The sequence below is a fragment of the Neospora caninum genome, chromosome XI, assembly GCF_000208865.1.
Source record: "Neospora caninum Liverpool complete genome, chromosome XI".
NCBI classification, from domain to species: Eukaryota; Apicomplexa; class Conoidasida; order Eucoccidiorida; family Sarcocystidae; genus Neospora; species Neospora caninum.
The window spans coordinates 1,575,589-1,590,692 of record NC_018397.1 but is presented as its reverse complement, the minus strand read 5'-3'; the positions used below and the strand labels follow the sequence as shown (position 1 = coordinate 1,590,692).

The window sequence follows — 15,104 nt, the reverse complement described above, 5'->3', positions numbered from 1 at the left end:
TTAGGCGCGAGACGAACCCACGCGATCGCGCGGAATCAATTTCAAGTCGCCTCCATGCTTGAGGAAAATGACACCAGCAGACTGCTGAGGGTTGATGCCGACGCCGTCATTCGTGATGCATGCGCATGTCGCTGCACTCACTTTGAACTGCGCGAGAACACACCAGACAAAAAAAACAGTCTTCCGAACACGAACAGAAGGCTCACGCGGAGAGAGAGGACAGAAAAACACGGAAGAACCACCCAGGGAGCCGTGGGCAATGACTAGCTGGTGAGAAGATCACACTCAAGAGAGAGTTTCGTGGCGAGCATCGCGTCCACACACGCAGAGGGGTTTCTGGACTCTGGCTCGCATGTCTCGCAGCACAGCCGCCAAAAGACTGCTCTCTGGGGTCACCCTGTACACAGCTCCTATTGCCAATGCGTGTCTCTGCAAAAACGCATGTCCGTTTCAGTGTGACCTGAATTCGTGGATCGCCAGACTAGAACCAAACGCATGTACACATTCCTATACGGTTGTAACGAGATACACGCTTATCTACACACGCATGTGCACATGTAAAACATCTGTGGGTGTATGCAGAGGTGACAGTTCTTTTGTGTTCGAAAGAGAAACAGCATGCATCTGCATGTCGGCACGCGAGGGGCGATTCAGGCTGTATTCCGTTTCCGAAGACAGAAGAACCAGACCTCTTCTGCGGCGAATTTGATGACTGCAGAGAACGGCGTGGCGTCGGGCACGGAAAGCACCTTGAACGGCTGCTTGGAGTCGGACGCGAGGGTAATTTTGAACGAGACTTTTCCGCTGAAAAAGAGAAAAAGGCAAAAGGCACATGTAAACCATAACGAGGAAGATACTGAACGGGTAAGCGACAGAGAAAAGCGGAGTTCTCGGGCAAGGTCGCGCGGCTCTTGTGGAGAGCTGCCACGAGCAAAGAGAGGCAAGAATCACATTTCAGCAGACGAGAGAGAAAGGCGAAACGTTAAAGAAACGAGAGGAAGACCGGTATGCGGTGTCTGTACAGACGCCTTGGTCGGAAACGAGACAGGGAACGCGAGGAACAAGTCCATGCAGGGTTGGCAGTTCGGTGCATGTGTGCTTGCAAATTTGCGTGTGTTACGGCCAGTCTACGAGGTTGCCACGGGTACCAGACTCTTTGAGAATTCATTGAGAGAGAATACAGAGAATTTTCTCCTGAGGCGGATTTGCAGGAGCGACGATTCAAGAGGATACAAACCAGGCACACACGAAGGAAAGGTCTGTTGGCGACGAAAAGGTAGATGCTTACGCCTTGTCAGCCATTCTGGAGTTGTTTGGAAATCAAGAAGAGAGACGAGCGACGGCCGAAAGTGCGGTGACTGAGAAAGAAGAGACGCGCCGGAGACTTTCACACCCGCAGACACCAGTGAGGGACGGAGAGGTACAGCTTGTCGATATTTCCTGCAAAAGCTGGAAGACGAGCCGAGCCTACAATAAGAGAAAATCAAAGAGAGCACAACTGTTTAAGGGTACTGCTTCGCTACACGCCGTTGTTCGGGTCCACAGGAAAAAGGAGATCAGGCAGCCCAAGTGCACCCACACCTACGTGCATGTATGCATATAAATAAACATATATGACAGGAGAGTCACAAGTAGGAATCTCAGCCACGATGTGCAAGCTGGAGCATGCCTGGGAAGGGGCTGTGTAGCTACGCAAGCTTCTGGGCTCTGAGGCACGGCCCAGCCACACAGTCGTTAGTCAGGAAACGGAGGAGGGAAAACGACTCCATCGAAGCGTTCGGGGGCGATCAGTATACAGGTCGTCTCGGTCCGCCCTGCTCGCCATTTGGAACAAAGGAGACGAGACCGAAGAGAACATTCATCCACGTTAGAGTTGTCTCGCGGGCAAGGACCATTGTAACGTCGTCATCTGATTGTGTTGATTCCAGAGGAAGGCGAATGAAAATGAGGACATGTGCCTTCCCTTTGATCACGCCTCTCACCAATGAAAAAAAAAGGTAAGTGGCACGATGTCAGGTTCGTAGAGTCAACCAGTATCCCACGGCGGCCGGGGTGTTCCAAGCGGAGCAGCGCTGCTTTTTCGCTCGAATGAGCGAGGGCAGCCATGCCAGTACACCGGAAGTTACGTCCTTGCCAGTTGAGAGAGAGAGTTGAAGACAGGTGAGTGAACGTTAAAGATAGGCGACATTTGGACGGCAAATGCGGGCGAAGTGAAAACGGAACTAGAGGTACGGAGTTCTTGGCATACGAGTTGGTTGCTCCGAACGTGGGATAGGTCCGGTAACATCCAAAAAACGTTTCGCTATTCCCCGACGTACCATGAAGAAATTGAGAATGTGTGTTGAGTTCCGAGTTTCCAAAAGAAGAGGACTCTTGGCAGGTACAGTAGTCGTTGTTTCTCTGGGGCTGAAGGCAGGCCTCGACTCTTGAAAGGGCGTGCGCGAAAGTCGAACGACGGAAGGACAAGCGTTCCACCGCAGAGAAGTCGCTTTCACTAGAACATCTTCGGGATAGTGTCTCGTGAGAAAATGACCCAGAATGGGGCAACGGAAAGGCGGCAGAAAGGAAAGGCGGGAAGGTTGGGGTGTCTGTGCAAAAGCATGCTTGCATGCGCGGCGGAAGTCTCTAACGCACAGCCACTCGACCGTCTTTAGCCACGCAGCCGCGAGAAACCCTTCCATTCTATCTAGAAAAAAAGTTCTTTGTCGCTCTACACGGATTCTGCATGTACACAGGAAACCCAGCTCGACGAATCTATTCTTAATTAACGTATCAACAGTCCCCCTTTTCCAGGGACTTCGGCTACCGAAATAAAAAACTCTCACATACACCCCCGGGTCACCTGAGACAGGTAGTTTCTTCAGCACAGTTCACCTGTCCAGTCTCCTCCCTAAATTACCTCTACGGAGTTGTCACTCCTTCAGCGAGTTTTTGAGCTGGATTTGCTGTCTCCATCACTGTCGGTCTCTCTTTTCTATAAAGCATCGGTACTTCACTCTCCTTGCATGAGGCAGACACCCGTTTCACCCTGTTGCTCGCTGCCCACCGCATGGGTAGGTTTTAGCAGAGGTTACTATAGACTTCCTATCTGTCGCCATCAGCGCCCTCTGATTTCAGTTTGCCAGTCCAAATCTGTACTGACTACCGTGATCGTACTCACGTACACAACCCAGGGGTAGTAGTACGCGCATGTTGAGCGATGCCGTCCCTTGCCGCATCTGCCATTTCCTTTGATGAATGCAACAATGCCTGCGACTCGACTCAAAGCAATGTGTCGAAATCCCTCTGTTTTCCTAAACCTGGATACTGTGACAACAATAGAGTGAAACCCTAACGAAGAACCACAAGAGTGGACTCACGTGTCCGCACAGGTACCCGGCTGATCCTGCGTGACTTTTAGTGTACGGCGCGCAGCAGCTGCGATCACATAGTCTGCCATGTCGGGCCTTGATGTACCGGATGGCACATACTCATTATGTTCCTAAGGGGGGCACAGTTTTTACCACTCACTGGCATGTCACCCACGTTCCGGTCAGCGTTTCATTGCATCCACAGATTTCTTATGAAGCAGTCACGGTTCCCCTGACCTGCTGGATCGTGAACCTGAGTGGTTGCACCATAAAAATTTGGATTACGGCAGCATCGCCAAAGGGCGGATTGCCTTCTCCAGATCTCCTTTTGTTTCACTGTCCACGACGCTCTCCGTAGCAACTTCCCTGCCACGCCTGGTTGCGCGCGCTTCGCTGGTTCACCCCAGAGCGCATCAAATACACGTTGCCCTGTCATTGGTATGACACACTTGCCAAACATCTACGGTCCCTAAAGTTCCGAAAAGAGTTCCCGCTGGGAAGCAGGACTGGCACATACGGATCGTCGGCATCCCTTCGCTAATCCTCGTACCGGTCGGGTTCTGAGGCCTTCAGAACCTCCGCCGATAGTTTGGGCAGAATCACATCAAGAGGCAAAGACTGCATTGACTGCCCGAGAGTCGAATGAGGCAAATACAGCACCTGTCGCTGCCTGTCCATCCCCCCGGGAAACGCCGCTCCTACGCCACAGCCTCCCGAGTAACACGCAGCCTGGTCAGCTGAGCCATACAGTATTACGCGCCCTGCAGGACGTATGGTGGACTCAGTCTGAACAGATGGCTGTGGGAGTCCCTGTTCCGCCTCTCCGTTGCCCGCGCGGCTTTGACATGTCATCAAAAGTGAGCCGGCAGCCGCTGCGGGGTATGGCGCAGATGACATCCCATGCGGGGTGGCAACGGTGCTTCCGCTGCTTTGTGTGCTGAAACTTGTCCTAGACATGCACGAGTCTGGAGAAGCCAGCCGGCTGTCGGGCACATACGGGAAAGACGACAGGCTCTGTTCGCACGGATATATCGGCGTGCCTGGAATGCCCTCGTAGGAAAACGGCCACGTGTCAGGAGTAGACGACCCTGGATACCCGCCTGTCTGCACGAAATTCCAAGCGGGCACCGGCCGTGTTTGTTCTGCAACGCTAGCGAACACAGGACGTACGAAAGCGGTTGGCACGGGTCGCTGAAGCTGCCGTAAGTTGACTGCATTGCCTCCTGCGAGACGAGCTCTGCTCGGTTTCCTCGTGCCCCCGTGGGAAAAGCCGGATGCGGGTCTGCTTAGATCGGCGACTTCCACCTGCGTTGACCGTCTAATCGCAACAACAGGAGCAGAACGTCCATTGCTATGGACGGCCAATCCATTGGGCTGTCGAGACCTGTCTTGCGCCAGCCACGGTAGTGGAGATGTACGGGAACTTCCCCCTCTGTTCCGGCTGCGAGCACTGAAAGAACGCCACTGCCGTTGTAACGGCATCCGATCAGGAGCGGCCGGCTGTTGCACTGATTGCTGTTCACGCCAGCCTGTATTTGAAGCCTGCTCCTGGGTAGAGGGTGTGCACCCTGGAAGCGGCCCACCTTCACTCCGATTCGGTTCTTCATTCTGGGTCCCGGTAGCTGGTGACGTAGACGCCAATGGGTCTACAGTTTCAGTGGTTTGTCCTTCTGATGGGAATCTTGGTGCCCCGCTCGAAGCGGGTGAAGTCACCTGTTTACCTAGTCTATCGTCGCTCCCTGCCTGTGAACATGCAGTTTCGTTTTTCGCTGTTTGCACTGCGTCCAATGTTAACTCCGACTGCATCTGCGACCCTGCTGTTTCCACACCAGTTTCACTGAACGATGCCTTGCGCGGTGCCGGTGTACCCGTTTCCGAAATCTTTGAAGGTCCTTCTTGCTTGTCCCGTGTGCGCCGCTGATATCCTTGCCCTTCAGTATGCGACGCAAATACATCCGTCTGGCCCCTGAAACTGTCTTTGGCGAAACCCAACGAAGACAAACTTGTTCGAGAACTGCTGCAAGACGTCCCTCTCCCTGACAGTGACCAGCCTGACCCTTTACGCCCCTTTCGATCAGGATACTTTTGCAGACGGTCCCCAATGTGCGGACGGGCTCCGTCTTCTTGCTTGGGCACTCCCGAGTGCAGCTGGGGCTTCTGCTTACAAGCCTTTGCCTCCTTTAGGGAAGGGATGATGCGATTCGCCGTTGGCAACACCGCAACCGCCGAATCGTCTGGCGGTGGAGGTTGTGGAACGGGATAGAAACGAGCGATGGCTTGCATTTGTCGCCCACCTCCGGGTAACGAAGTAGGCGTACCCGGAGCGGCACAGTCTTTGGGACTGGAAGGAAGCGACAAGGAACCGCCGCCTGCCTCTGAGCAAGAAGACAGTCTTCGCAAGGCATCCCCTCCCGAAGCAGAGCACAGAAACACCGAAGGCATGAGACGCCGCTGGATCGGAATACCGCTGTAGGGACGACGCGAAAAAGAGCGTACTGGTGGTGTCATATCTGATTTAGAAGAGGAATATCGAAGTGTGAACTTCGGATGTGCGTCTATCGACATAAAATCTCTCGCTGTCGTAGAGCTGCTCGGAGACACGTCGGTCCGCGACTCATTGGTGGTATTTTCTTCTTTCTTCTTCGCCAGGATCGTGTCATTCGTGCTGGTAACGCAACCGCGATTTCCCGTTCCCGTTCCAGCAACGCTCTTATTTGCCTGAAGATGCCGGCAGGGGTGCTTCTGCAAGAACAGCGCCGATGCGACAGACGCTTTCCGTAACTCCTGAGCGCTATGAGCATACCGGCAATTCTCGTTCGCTGTACACCGCCCAGAAAGGAACAAGGGACACATCTTGCTCCGGGCGAAAATCCTGAATACACAGAAAAGATGTACTGCCACGTTTAGCTGTCAAAACAGACCGATTTGCTCGTTTGCTGTCGAAGTCCTCGGCTCCCTGTAGTGTATGTCCGATACGCTCGCACTATAATTGTGAGCATGTTGGTATCGCTTCGGATGCATCCAGATGACTGCCTGCAGCATTCTTAGAAACTGAGCTACCACAAGTTCCCACCACCACGTAGTCAGCTGTACAGATGTTCAGCCTGACGAGGAAGTACCGGGGCGTGCAAATGGCCGGAAACTCACTCAGTTGATCGAAGTTCGTCGGCGGTGTGTGCAAACTTGCACTCGCTTGCAAGCCGTGGGCAGCTTCCGGTCTGAAGAAGACAACGATGTTGCAAGAGAGAGGAAACGGCGATGCATTGACTTAGCGAACCAAACAGCGTCTGGATAGGCAGAAAAATTATTTCTACCCGAAACCGCTACGCACAGACATGTCATCTCTCCTCATGGCTCTCTTGTGTTCCCTCCACTTGTACCATGTCAGCCACTGTAAGAATCATCGGGTGCTTTGTGTTCCCCAGCGTGTCTAGACTTCCGCCGGTAACCTCTCGCACGGACATCACCTCTCTGTAACTTACAAGCGTTAACAGTTCGCACATGCGGGTCTTCACCAGATTCGGCAGGGGACTCAACTCACATTCCGAATGAGCATACTGGCAAGTCAGCCCCCGAAGGCATCTACCCTGAGCCATCCATGGGCACCTGCGCAAGGCACATGAAACGCAGTAACACAGTAATTGGCCATAAACGGGGGCGTGCCAGGGAACCAATGGCCCAGGATAACCTGCCGCAAGGAATTTGTAATGAAGCTATACCGGTAACAAAAAATCCTGTCAATGTCCCCGGACTTCTTGGTCGGTTTCTACGAGGTGCAGAAAACAGCACTCATACAACTGGAAGTGTAGTCCGTCATACAAAGCGTGACACCTCACTGCGTCGAAACAGGACAACTGTTGACTGCCCACATTTTGGTTTTGTAGAACTGTAGTTTCATTCTTTTGAGCCTGGGTCGCCGTTTCAGTTCCCTGCATCCCACGTCAACTCCACCGTCGATTGGCCCGTCTTCTCTGCACCCATGACCGTCTCCTCCAGCACTGGTGCTTGTTGCGTTGCTCTGTCCACTTCCACTGGCACAACGTCCCATTTCGTCCTCTTCCCACTTCTTCTCAGATACTTCTTCCGATCTAATGATGCAAGTGACATCCGCTAAACCCTCCATTTCTACTGTACAGGGATGCACTTCAGATTTCCTTCGCGCGACTGCCTCAGCACACATCACTTTGACCCGTTTACGTGTGAAAAAGGGAAGAGATCGGTGCCGTAAACACAAGACGCTCGGAACTGGGACGAGACTTCGACTCCGAACGTCTTCGTTTCCAGACTGATACAGCTTGCTGAGACCACAGCTTTCGGCAGACACAATTCTGCGTAAGCCCCCACCTCCGCCTCCACGGGGAAATTAAAACACGGTCCACACCGTAAAATCTTGCCCTCACTGATAACAAGCAACCTGGTTCCCTCACGGGAGACGGCGCTACCGGTCCTACTCCATGACGTTCCTTGGAATGGACGGGCTACCTCACGATATCACCATGACCACATCTTGACAGCCACTGCTAGCAGTGGCCACAGTTCGGCTTCGCGTGTCAACTGGTCAGGAAGCTGAGAACACCGGAAACCGCCTGTCTGTTTCAGACAGCGGGACACAGACGCGAGTCCCTGTCTCAGCGACGGCAGCTGGGGACTAAAAAAAGTTTCACAACTACAAGCATGTGCTCTGCATCTGCGGAACAAGCCTGTCACCGGCACTCCACTCTACACGTCTGATGAGTAGAGAGTTGCGTTTTGAACGTTTCCAAATTTTTGGGAAGGTCAACCTTCGTTGCCAAATTCCCCGTCAGTAAGTAACACACTCTCAAGCACCATCAGATCTTGCAAACGGTGCTTTGGGGGAACTATGTCGTCTTCGTATCAGATGGGTATTAAACTGCGAAAGTACAAGTCCTATAGTTTTTTCCTGCTGTACAGGAAAGAGCTAACACTGCCAAAAAAAAGACACATAATCATGTGGAGGACATCCACGTCACCAGGCGCACCATGACTGGCACTCACGACGACTTGGGCACGTCCAAAGACTTAACCGGTCTGTGTGTCGCGGTTTAGTCACCGGCAGCGAAAAAGCACGGGTATCTCATCGCCACGAATCAAATGCACAAGCAAAGCGGTTGAGCTACCGTATCCGGGCACTATTTGAAGCATTTGCCTTATCTACCGTCGCGAACTCAGCACACGGAATCGCGCGTTTCCTCGTAATACGCAGCGCAGCAACGTGCGTCTGGGTTCAAGTCGGCGCTCGCGCGACGAGGAATCACGCAACGAGCCGCAATCGAACTGTTCTGTATTAATAATCTCAGAGGCACAGGCTTAGTCTCTCGAGCTGGTAAATTCAGCCACTACACTGCCACGATATACCGAAGAAAGCGCTGCCGCAATTTGCTGTTGAACAGCCATGGAAACGTCTACCGGAAAACCTGACTGTCCGGAGGACAAGAAAACAAGAGACCCTTGCGTGTTCTATGGCGAGGGAGACCAAATGTCTCTCACGCAAGAGCTTGATTACCTCGCACGGGCGTGCTTTGCAACGGTGGCAATGACCACAAATGTTGTCTTTCAATCTCATTGGCACTGCAACACACTGGGAATAATAGGAGACAGAGGATGAAACAACGTGAGAGTTTATGGGTGTAACTCAGCCAGTTGACTTGTCTCGGAGGAAGCGACCACCGGTCGCCCATTCGCCAGTTTCGACGCTACGGCCAGCACATTGGTCAGGCCTGCCGTCGCGTTGCTGAGGGATCCACCCCCCGTCGGAGTGGCGAGCTGGAATCTATCCCCCCTCTGTCCATCGCTGGTTCGACGCGCCCAAACAGGGCGTTTCAAGATGTGTGCTCAGCGGCGATCACACGCTGCCAGCACACCAGTGCTCCTGAGGACCAGCACACTGAGAAGAGTGTGCACTGAGGGGTGCGAACGCAATGATGAACACGGGTTTGCTTTGTAGCGGAGCTGTCATCTGGAAGCTGTCCTTTTATGAAGCACGGGTGCCGGAAAAGATCATTTATGGAGACTACACATTTTTGAAGGCAACAGCTTTCCTCGCAGCAGTGCCGTAGACCTCGTCATCTCGCGAGACACGCCGGCAGCAAATTCGGGACTCGTGCTCCACGGGAATGCGCTGCGCGGCTCATGACCTTGCGTACACTGCTTTAGCTGCAGTGATTGCTTCTCCATCGTTCACACGGCCAAGGGAACGACACTTCGGAAAGCGACAGTATCGCCAGGCTCCTCGGGAGAAGCGATATCGAGTGTCGAATATCGCCGCGGATGAGGATTTCGTAGTCCGGCACAAAGTCTTCTCTTTTTGTGCTCGACCAGACCCTCTGACGCCAGTGTCAGGCGAGGAGCTGGAGCGTCGATTGCCGTTGCCCAAGGCATTTCAAAGCGTTCGCAGTGGGTTCTTCTCCGAAACAGAGAGATCGTAGATCCCGACTGACAACATCCTCGGCGCCACTTCAGACAGTGGAAGGCTCCATTGGGGACTACAGACACGGCCAGTTGCTGGTGGACTCACGATTCTTGCACAGCGTCGGAATTGTGCGGACACAGCGGCTCCGAAAGGGTGTTTTCGACTCGAGCAGCGAATTGGCCGCGGGGAGACCCACTGTGCACTGACGAAGTTGAAATGCAGCAAAAAGCCGCGAAGCTCGTGTGGCTACCGGCGTCCCGTCCCTGCCTACCCAAGGGTCGTGAATCTCTGTTTACAGGATCTTTTGAGTTTTCCGGTCGGGTTGCGAAGGAAAAAGCCTGACTCCGTTCGCGGCTGAGAAGGCGGATCAAGAATGCAGTTTTACGGGCTCCGCTGTTTTTATGCTTCTGCTGACTCCGCAAAACACAGCCTGGTCAACCAGCATGACCCAGGAAACCTGCATGCCTACACATGCGTCCACGGGTGGCTGCCTGTGAGGCCACACGAAATCGAAAGCTGCATGTCACAAGTTTTGACGTAGGGCGTGCAGAGTTCGACACAGTGTCACATCGCACCTTTTTGCTCGTCTCTGAAGTTACACGTTCTGCCTAGAAAGTTCCTATCCCTGCCTATGCGACACACGACGTTGCCCGGGGCACACCTACGCAGGTATGCCTGCATAATGTATATTTCTACATCGACAGGTGTCTCCACATGTTTGTGTATGCGTTTTCTGCGCACCCTCTGCCGGTGTGGGTAGAGAGTGACCAAATCTTTCGCTTCCCGTTTGGTTTTCTTTCCACTGTTCGGCCCCCAACCCTCTCTGCCACCCGCGCGCCTCTACTCTTGCGCCTTTTTCTCTTCGCCGTTAGGCAGCTTGTTCACAGCCTGAGCTTGCGCCATTTGCTCTGCGTGGCTCTTCTCAACCGTCTGCACTTCCTCCTCTGTCGCGTCCACAAGAATCTCTCGAAACAAAAGGAGATAGGCAATGTGGTAGTCGCTGCGTCCGCCAGCCAGGTCGATCTGGTCCCACGGTGTCTCGGTGACTTTGTCGTCGTCGAATTTGACCCACATGTCAACTGGTGCGGCCTTCTTCTTCTTCAAGGCCACTCCACTCGGGTTCTCTTCTCGCTTCCGCTCCTCCTCTCTCTCCTTCTGCTTCTTCTCTTTCTCGATGACACGAGGCTCCCGCTGGTCTTTCTTCGTCCACCCCACGTAGTGCCCAGTGTCTGCATGCCGGCCTTGGTGAGTCACAATCCCCAACAGCTGGAAAAACCCCGTGCGATACACCGTACTGTCACCTGCAGCCGACGGCTCAGTTGACGCGGGAGTCTCTGCGATGCCAAACACGGAAACAAAAATGCAACCACGGTCGACACCGCACACGACACGAAAATCCGCATACGTTTCTATGTCTCTAAATATCTCTAAACACCTCTTCATCTATCCCTCTCTCAATGCATGGGATGCAAAGAGACATACCACCTTGAGCAGAGAGTCCTCGATGATCCTCGATAGAAACACTGTCGTGTTAGGTTTGAAGCTCTGCATCAACCGATGTACATCCGTTTTCGACCCGTTCCTATACTACATCTACTGATGCTTGCCTTTCCCAGGTGTCTCTGCCTCGTCTGCGCAACGGCCTGTCCACCGCGTTTCCGGTCAACTCACTCTCGTCAGCCATGACGGCGTCGGAAGCCGCAGCAACTGCGCTCGTCTCTTTGCCCGCATTCGCCTCATCTTCTCTTTGCGTGTCCTTCACACCGCCTGCTTCCCTTTCTCGTCGAAGAGCCACGACGGCGCGCCCGATGCGAAGGCTCTCCTTCAACTCCTGCGAAGCACAAAGAAGGCAGCCCGAGCCGTCAAAGATACACAAGAGACAGCGTTTCTTCCTTAAAACGAGAAAAAAGAAAGGTGCACGTTTACGAAGAAAGGCGAAGGCCAGCGGGGGGGACTCTTCCCAAGCGCGAGACCCTGTACACGGGATGGCCACCATGCTACGCAGGTACAAAAATCGCATGCACAGATACGCGTGATTACATGAGCATGCATAAAGAACACATGCGCACGCTTAGATATACACAAACCATACACACACCGGTCCCACTATCGGCCCTTTGATCTACAGCAAACACGTATTGACGCGCTGATAAAGAGGTTCGTGCGTGAAAACAAGGGGCCGCGAGACACAGCTATTTGGGAGCTAAAGCAGTGCTGAAGATACAGCATATTTTCTCTGTATGTGCCCAGGTGCACTTCTGGTTTCACGCCTTGAAGCCGAACACACGGCCACAGACACGAATGTCCACATGGAATCCTACACGTTGGCGGTACAGCCACACAGATACAGATTGCGGGTATCGGGCGCATGGGCATCCACCGTTTCGGCGCTTCGAACTTTCCTTACATCGGTGCAGTGCATGTACAGGTCGAGGGTCGGCCCGAATTTCACGCTTCTGCAGACTTTGGCCTTTTCCGCCTGCCCACCGGCGCGTTTCCATTCGAACCTCATGAACTGGACGAGAAAGTAGAAAGGCAGCGTCTCGAACTGCATCGACCGCACGAGCGTCACACTCGCTGCTTCAGAGCCTGCACCAGCAGCGCCTGTCTGTGCCGAGCCTGCAGAGGCTGCGCCTAAATCGATGCGCTCTTCTGCGAGGGAGAACTTGAGGCCCTCGTCGAGGGTGTTGATCGGGTTCTGCATGGTGCCTAGGAAGCAGGTGAACTTTGTGTTTTTGTCCCGCTTTATCTCTGGAGAAGCCGCCGGTGCGTCGCCCTCGGCGTCCGCGAGAGCCGTTCCTCCGCGCTCGCGTCGGGTAGTTACACGCATGTCGAAGGCAAACAAAGCATCGACAAAGTTCGAGGCCTTTTCGTACCGAGCTGGAAGAGCCTCGAACGCCTTCCGGTTCTGCGACACCGGCAAGCTGTCGCTTAACACCGTCATCAAACAGCTGAAGCACTCCTCTGCATCTTGCTGCATAAAACCCCCTCCCAGGCCGCCTACCGAGAGAAAAAAGGACAGAAAACACAAGAGAGTCAAATGAAACTCTGTGATTCGCGCCTACGCATAGAGAAAGATGTTCACGTGTATATGCATGCGTCCAAAGGCAGCTAGATGTTTCATACAAATTGCTGCTTCGTCGAAATCCACACGCCAATTTGTACCCCTCTGTGCATGCATCCCAACATTGGCAGACTGCACTTCACAGCGCAACCCGACACATGTTTACATAAATTTACATAGATCTGCATATACACCCCGTGGCATATGCGGTTTCGCCTCGAGATTCTCAGGGACGGGTTGGACGGCTCACCCGGCGCCGCAGGAGCTTTTCTCGCAAACTGAGGAAAGGCCTCTCGAATGGCATGGACCTAAAAAAAACGGCAGAAAATCCACAGAGAGACAAAGACGTGAAATCCCGTGAAGGAACGGAACGAATTCGTGCACTGTCCAGGCGGTGGCGCGAACAGCCGAGTCTGGAGAAAACATACACCTGCCAGTCTTGGTTTCCCGTCGCTCATCACGTTCCCGCTTTTCTGGTCCTCTCCTCGCCGAAAACCACGGCGCCTCTTCGGGGACTCTCCACATCCTCCGCGACCCTCCACGTCATCCACAAGCGCCGCTCTCTCGCTCTTCGCTCTCGCTTCTCTTCTCTCTTGCCTCTCTTCACTCTCGCTTCTCTTCTCTCCGTCCCTGTCTTCACTCTCGCTTCTCTTTTCTCCGTCCCTCTCTTCACTCTCGCTTCTCTTTTCTCCGTCCCTGTCTTCACTCTCGCTTCTCTTCTCTCCGTCCCTGTCTTCACTCTCGCTTCTCTTCTCTCCGTCCCTGTCTTCCCTCCGTTCCTCCCTCTCTTCACCCTCTTCTCTCCCCGCCTCAGGGCCTTTCTGGCTGTTGCCCGGTTTGGTTTCTGATTCTCTTACGAGGAGCACAGGCTGAACAGCGCCGACAGTCGACTCCCACTGGCCGTAAAAATCCTTCAGCGCGACAGCCAGGCGATGTACAGCTCCGGCGGCGCCTGAGAGAGCCGTGTATGAGGCGGCAGAATCGCCGGTCGTGTTTCGCATGTCGCTTTTGATGGCTCGGGTGAGCTCGCTGCAAGGCCTCAGCATCTGCAGGACTGACGCCAGATAGCAGGTGTTTCCCAGATTCGTGAGGCCCTGAAAACCACGAGGCCGCAGCACAGAAAAGATGCATGCACTGACCGCGAGGAACGAAACTCCAGTTCCCTCACTAGAGACGCACATCAGATGCGGACACACACAGAGAAATGCCGCATTCAGATGGAGTAAGCGGAAGATCCACAGGTGCGCAAGTGTACGAGTATCAACTCTTTACACACATATATATATATATATATATTTATGTGGAGGGGTGTCGAAGAGGACCTATATACATATATATATATATATATATATATATATGAATGCAAATGCTGTGTGCACTTTGTAGACTTGTGTATTGCCTCCTTCGTGACACAAATATACGCATTTCTGTGTTTCTGTGACGATTGGACGAGTCACATTCCGGTTTTTTCGCGGCAGAGAGTCCGCGGCGCGTGTGTTCTGGCTGCCTGTCGATATACATCGACACGCATATACAGATGGAGATATGGATAGAGGTAGACATTTGGAAAGGTGTAGAAGAAGACAAAATGAGGTACCGATGGCTGCACGCATGGAGACAAAGAGACGCTCGTTTTTGGGGAGGCGTTCGAGATCCCGACTATGGCGTGGCCTTTTCTCACGGTGGGCAGAGGTTCGATGTTTTTTTCTCGCAGCAGCTGGGCTTGCTGTGCAGGCGTGAGGTCCTCGAGGAAGACCGTTTTCTCCGCCGGCTGTTGCAACTCGCCGCCTTCGGCAGTTCCGAGCATTGTCACTTTCACGCTCTTTCCTCCCTTGGCAGCTGCGCGCAGATCCTCCACGCTCTTGAGCAGCTTGCGGTTCGCCATCAGCTTCTGCCGATCCGCGGGCACCCCCGTCAAAGTCCTGAAACGAGAGAGAGACAGCACAGCGAAGCGTGAAAGAGAAAAGAACGCGGCAGAGAGAGACAAATGGAACCACAGCGAGGAGAGACAGCGACACAGAGAGGAGAGATAGAGGCAGAAGGAGTGAAGACATGAGAGAAACAGACACACACAGAGAGGGACGGAAACAGAATGCGTGGAAGAGAGGAACACGTAACTTCAGAGATTCAGCATAACGGAAACGTAGGGTGTGCGTGTTTCACAGGAGAACATTCCGAGAAAAAAAAACCAACGAGGAGAGTTCTCCAAGCGCGGAGGCCGAGAAGACCAGCGGTAGAGAACGAGTTCCTGCGAGGCGGG

At 53.5% G+C, this 15,104-nt stretch overlaps 3 protein-coding genes across 3 annotated transcripts in view; all 3 read right to left on the bottom strand.

Moving 5' to 3' along the window:
- NCLIV_055090 (conserved hypothetical protein) lies at window positions 1–1,302 on the bottom strand (the record flags this gene model as incomplete). The annotated part of the gene is made up of 3 exons (XM_003885063.1): window positions 1–147; window positions 690–804; window positions 1,289–1,302. 3 exons carry the CDS (start codon window positions 1,300–1,302, stop codon window positions 1–3), a joined length of 276 nt encoding a protein of 91 aa, XP_003885112.1.
- Window positions 1,303–3,887: 2,585 nt separating this feature from the next.
- Window positions 3,888–7,530, bottom strand: NCLIV_055080 (putative zinc finger (CCCH type) protein; the record flags this gene model as incomplete). The annotated part of the gene is made up of 4 exons (XM_003885062.1): window positions 3,888–6,222; window positions 6,498–6,568; window positions 6,833–6,956; window positions 7,220–7,530. The coding sequence occupies 4 exons, from the start codon at window positions 7,528–7,530 to the stop codon at window positions 3,888–3,890; spliced, it is 2,841 nt and encodes a 946-aa protein (XP_003885111.1).
- A 3,090-nt stretch (window positions 7,531–10,620) lies between these two features.
- The window catches only part of NCLIV_055070 (Ubiquitin carboxyl-terminal hydrolase, related), a gene marked incomplete at both ends in the record, with an annotated part of 4,863 nt that continues 379 nt past the window's right edge, over window positions 10,621–15,104 (bottom strand). The window contains 6 exons of the mRNA XM_003885061.1: window positions 10,621–11,114; window positions 11,452–11,611; window positions 12,188–12,780; window positions 13,095–13,152; window positions 13,702–13,938; window positions 14,526–14,766. Coding sequence (XP_003885110.1) covers window positions 10,621–11,114; window positions 11,452–11,611; window positions 12,188–12,780; window positions 13,095–13,152; window positions 13,702–13,938; window positions 14,526–14,766 — 1,783 coding nt within the window. The remainder of the gene's footprint in view (window positions 11,115–11,451; window positions 11,612–12,187; window positions 12,781–13,094; window positions 13,153–13,701; window positions 13,939–14,525; window positions 14,767–15,104) is intronic.